Genomic DNA, 5430 nt, shown 5'->3' on the forward strand with positions numbered 1-5430 from the left:
TTCTCCATCTCCTGCAGAGCTGGGTGCAGGTCTGTGCAGCTGGCTAGGTGGTTGATGTCGGGAGAATTTCACAAAGGATGCCTGTCCCTCTGATTGACAGGACTTAAACCATGAGTCTGCTATCTCTCTAGAGAGCCTTCTTGTGGAAGAGGTTGGAGCACAGACCCAAAGAGGCCTGCCTGGAGCGGCAGGGAGAGAGTTTTGCTCCACCCTCTGGGCTGTGGCTTGGAGGCCTCTCTGATCTGGCAGAGGCAGAAGAGGTGAAGCTGCAAGCATCGGTTCCCTCCTGCTGACAGGTCCCTGGGCACCCCATGAAGGGAGAGCGTGACATGGTCCTGCTTTTCCTGGCAGCACTGGTGGGACTGGCAGACTTTGGTGAGATGTGACTTTCAGGCTGGGGAGAATGAGGCAAGAGTTTGTGCAGTTGGTGGTGGAAGTGGGGAGACGTGAGTCCTGTTTCCCTGGGGGATTTGGGAGTGTTTCTGTAGGCAGAGCAGGGGCTGCAGGTGGGTACAGCAAATAACGTGGGAGATGTCATGAGTAATGGGCATCAGAGGAGGAATAAGACCTCACCTTAAACTTGCAGGTACTGAGCATTCTTGAATGTGCTGCTCATACACATGAAGCCTGAAAGAGGGAAAGATGCTAGGGAACGGAGCGATGCGTCGTACAGGAGCTTCTCTCCTAGACAAGTTGGATAAAATGCTACTAATCTCTGTAGGGATGGTCATAACCTTGAGGGACAGGGAAGGCTAACTCAATGCAAGAAGAGCTGAAATGCCATACAAGGACAAGAGAAGAGCCAAGGATGCGGTGTGTCATATGGGGGAACTGTTCTAGCAAGAAGATAGCAAGAAGATATGGTCAGAGGTGGGAGAGGAACAGCTCATGTCCTCTGCTGCTGAAGGAGACCAGAAGTTAACATAGATCAGAGGCAGATATGGAGAGAATCAGTGGACTGAAAGACCAGTGAATATTGCTGAAAAGCAGGATGATCTGGCGGGTGAGTAGTGGCAAGAACCTGCAGAAAGAAGTGTGCAGGGACAAACAGCTCAGCGTTTCAGAGGCTAGGAAAAGTGAGCTGCAAAGTGGGGACAGTGAGCAAGCTGATGAAGTGATAGATGGACAGGTACACAAGCAAGCAAAGCTGAAAGCCCCGTCTGGATTTACAGGTCATGCCCAAAAGGACTCTGTGCTCCAGTTTCCAGCAGAAATGACCGTCCAGGCAGGGGAGAGCACAGCTCTGCACTGCAATTTCTCCACCAGCTATCGCAATCCCTACATCTACTGGTACCAGCAGCGCCAGTCCCAGTCCCCTCAGATGCTGCTGCAGGTCGACAAATGGAAATCTCGGGTGGATTCAGGGAGATTCTCCTCTACACTGACTGTGGAGACCTCCCAGGTGCTTCTGAATGTGCGGGATGCCGAGCTCCAGGACAGCGCTACCTATTTCTGCGCATTGAGCCCACACTGGTGCCCACAGCTTGCAGGACTGCACAGAATCGTGGGGGGTGCTCTGAGGAGCAGTTCCCTCCCTGCCACTGCTTGCATGTAGCTCTGAGCTCAGCCTGCCCAGCAGCAGCACCTGGGGGCTGTGGTGAGGCTGGGCTTCTGCCGCCCCAGCCTGTGCTGCTGTGAAGCATATGCCAGCATGACTTTGACAGCTGCATCTAGATCCAGGGTCTCTGATGATGAAAAGAGTCCAGGAAACCTGACTTGGGGCAGGGTCATTGGAGGCTGCACCATAAACAAGCCAAGCCAGGCTTGTAAATGCCCCCTGCTTAAAATGGCTGGTACACTGGAGTGAGTGCTCAGGGCAAGTAACCTATCAGCTTGTCATCTTGTTCCCTTTCCCTGTGCCTCCGCTGATGGCCACAGCTGGAGAACGAAGCTTGTGGTAGGAGGCACAACTGATCTTATGGTTTTGCCATTTGGCCATAGTAGCCCAAGAAGGGAAAAGCCCTTCCTTGCCCCGCATCTGGGCATCAGCAAGTGAAAAAGACCCATCAGCCAGGCGCTGGACAAGATTCTCTGTTCAAACCCTTCCCACACTCACCCACTGCCAGAGAGTGGTCCCACTCTTTTTCATGTCTCTTCTCCTTCTCAGGGAAATCACCAGGGCTCAGCTGGGAAGGAACCCCTATGTCCCTGAGTGCATGTTGGTTTCTCTGCCCAACAGCTGGCAATCACTTCTCAGTGAACTTGTTTCCTCCCATAGGCAACAGGAATGATTCTGGGGACCTATTCTCAGGCAATCCCACCCCAGCACTGCCTGTGGAAGCTCAGCTGGAGGGTGCTGGCTTTCCAGCTGGATCCCACCCTATGAAGTGGAGACTGTTGCTCATGAAGTATCATCCAGTTCACCTGAGAAAGCCTAAGGTACTTGGTGGTTGACCTACTGCTGTTCCAGAATGGCCTGCCTCTTGCAAGTGACATGGGTCTGCTCTGCCAGCCCTGTTGGAGGCTTTGCCTGCCCCTATTCATCTCAGAGGGCATTATCTCAGGCAGCGTTGATGAGGAATGGACATCAGCCCTCAGTGTCCTGCACTCCACTGCGTCTAGGGTGCCTTGGACATTTCAGGTCCTGCTTTTGGTTGCTCTGCAGGGCTGCAGAGGGCTTCAACAATCCAGAGACACAATTCTCCCCCAAAACATTATCCCTAAAGCAGGATTGACAAGCAGTGATGGCTACCTGAGGACAGATCCAGGCTCAGGCTCTTTCTCCAGCCTCAGTGGGCTGTCCCAGGGATTTCCCAAATGCCACTGAGAAAGAGAGCACAGCTGAGAAGGGTGGGCATGAGCCTGTCCTTGGGTACTGCTGCCTGGGCCTGGCTGCAGGTCTAAGAGCCAAGTGGCCAAGGACAGGTAGATACGGGAGGTTGGTGAGTCGCCTCCAGAAGCACCATTGCTTCCAGAAGGGAGGAGGAGACGTTCAGCCCAGACTCCATCATCTCCCTTGGAGAGCTCTACACTCCGGTGAATTCAGTCCCACACTGTTCATAAAGGTGTATCTGCCATGTTGATGCCTCCTCCTTATGAAGTGGTCGCATGGACCGCCTTCACTGTCAGTGTGCAGAAAGAAGAGCTTTGAGAATGTGATTCTGAAACAAAAACCGTAGGAAGGGGAAAAGCAAGTGCCCTTTGGAAGTGCTAATGTCCTCCCAATAAGGGTAAGGAGAGACTTGCTACCCAGCCAGCCTTTCACAGCTCTGCAGTTTGGGGACTTTACCGGTCACGTTAAAGTGTTTCCACAGCAAAGCCCCAAATGGGTGGAACGATGGACTGTTAAAAACTGATGTGGGGTTTTAGATGTGCAAATGCCCAGACACATCCAGCATGAAGCACAGCAATTTGCATATTTTTAATAAAAAATCAGAAAGTACATTCAGATACAGAAGAGAGAAAAGAAGGGGAATGTAAATTTTGTTGACAGTCTTATGCTAGGAATAATGACTATAGGTAGAGAACCTAGACATTGCCAAATTTTATCTTGAACCAGAGTATGATTTGATGAAATAGCCACAAGAATGGGGCATAGATACATGTAGAAAACATTAAACTAAACAGAGAATACCTGTCTATTTCCTAAAGCAATGAGCCAGCTGCTGGGTCTTCTTTAGGGGATTCAGATGAATCCCTGACAAAATGAAGCACTTTGCTAAGTGGAAGACAAACCTGTGGGAGGACCACTCCTCCAGCTCTCTTGGAGAACCATTTGTGGATGGGATTTGTAACCCTTTCCAAGCACTGGTCTTTAGAGCACTGTGAGGCTGTCGTGGTTTAACCCCAGCCAGCAACTAAGCACCACACAGCCGCCCACTCACTCCCCCCTGGTAGGATGGAGGAAAGAATCAGAAGGATAAACGTGACAAAACTTGTGGGTTGAGATAAAGACAGTTTAATAAGTAAAACAAAAGTCACGTGCACAAGCAAAGCAAAACAAGGACTTCATTCACTACTTCACATTGGCAGGCAGGTGTTCAGCTATCTCCAGGAAAGCAGGGCTCCATCACCCTTAAGTGTTACTTGGGAAGACAAATGCCATAACTCTGAACATTCCCCCCACTTCATTCTTCTTCCCCCAGCTTTATATGCTGATAATGACATCATATGGTACGGAATATCCCTTTGGTCAGTTGGGGTCAGCTGTACCAACTGTGTCCCCTCCCAACTTCTTGTGCACGCCCAGCCTACTCCCTGGTGGGGCACTGTGAGAGGCAGAAAAGGCCTTGACCATGTAAGCACTGCTTAGCAGTAACAAAAACATCTCTGTATTATCAACACTGTTTTCAGCACAAATCCAAACATAGCTCTATACTAGCTGCTATGACAAAAATTAACTCTATCCCAGAAAAAAACAGTACAGAGGCATTTTGAATTAACTCAGGAATGAACAGAGGGAGGTGGGGGCATAAGAAGTGAGGCTCAGCCCATCCTAAGATGGCTGTAAGGTGAGTGAGATCAGCTCACTGGGGAATTGGTGGCTTCTCACTACCTGTGATGCCCAGGTGCACTTCACTTTTTCTGGAAAGCCCACCCCAGAGCTTGCCTCACTTCTTTGTTCCTGAGTGTGTAAATGAAGGGGTTCAACAACGGAGTTACAACAGTGTTAAAGGTATTCACGAGTTTGTTCAGATCCAGGGAGTTCTGGGCTGACGGTTTGACATACAGGAACATGGTAGAACCATACCAGATTGTGACAACACTGAGATGGGCAGAGCAAGTGGAAAAGGCCTTTTTTCGGCCATGGGCTGACTGGATCCTCAGGATGGAAGAGATGATGTATATGTAGGAGACCAGGGTGACCACACAGGAGGCCACCACAACAATTATGGAGACAAGGAAGGTTGCCAGCTCCACGGGCCATGTGTCACTGCAGGAGAGGGCAAGGCAGGAATCTATATCGCAGAGGAAATGATTGATGACATCTGGCCCACAGAATGTCAGCCTGGATGTCAGAAAGGCCAGCAAAGAGACAGCCAGAAAGCCTCCCAGCCAGGAGCTGAGCACTAGCCGAGCAGAGAGGACGCTGTTCATGAGGGAGCTGTATCTCAAGGGGTAGCATATGGCTAAGTAGCGGTCATAGGCCATGACAGACAGGAGAAAACACTCAGTGGAGCCTAGGGAGAGAAGAAAAAACAACTGGAGGATGCAGACTCTGAAGGAGATGGTCTGGCTAGTCCCCAGCACGACTCCTATGGCTTTGGGAACAATGCCCGTAGTGTACCAGATCTCTAGAAAGGAGAGATTACAGAGGAAGAAGTACATTGGGGTCTGTAGGTTGCTGTTCATCCACACCAGAGCTATGATGCATGCATTGCCTATTACTGTCAGGGAGTATGTCAGTGCAAATACCACCACAAGGGAGACCCGAGAATGCCACGTGCCTGGGAAGCCAAGAAGGATGAATTCTTCCACACCTGTCCCCAT

The 5430-nt window shown here is 50.5% G+C and overlaps 1 protein-coding gene and 1 gene segment (V, D, J or C); one reads left to right on the forward strand and one right to left on the reverse strand.

Moving 5' to 3' along the window:
• The first annotated feature begins 256 nt into the window (after positions 1-256).
• LOC115338369 lies at positions 257-1555 on the forward strand. The segment is given in 2 exon segments: positions 257-375; positions 1173-1555. Coding segments are annotated over 2 exon segments (447 nt in total).
• Positions 1556-4081: 2526 nt separating this feature from the next.
• On the reverse strand, positions 4082-5430 carry LOC115338370 (olfactory receptor 6F1-like). The gene has a single exon (XM_030006939.2). The coding sequence runs from the start codon at positions 5428-5430 to the stop codon at positions 4516-4518; it is 915 nt and encodes a 304-aa protein (XP_029862799.1). The 3' UTR covers positions 4082-4515.

Source organism: Aquila chrysaetos, unplaced genomic scaffold (genome assembly GCF_900496995.4).
Source record: "Aquila chrysaetos chrysaetos unplaced genomic scaffold, bAquChr1.4, whole genome shotgun sequence".
In the NCBI taxonomy this organism is placed as follows: domain Eukaryota; kingdom Metazoa; phylum Chordata; class Aves; order Accipitriformes; family Accipitridae; genus Aquila; species Aquila chrysaetos.

Coding starts and splice junctions, on each gene's coding strand:
- LOC115338370 (XM_030006939.2), bottom strand. CDS start 5,430: ATGGGGACAGGTGTGGAAGAATTCATCCTTCTTGGCTTCCCAGGCACG.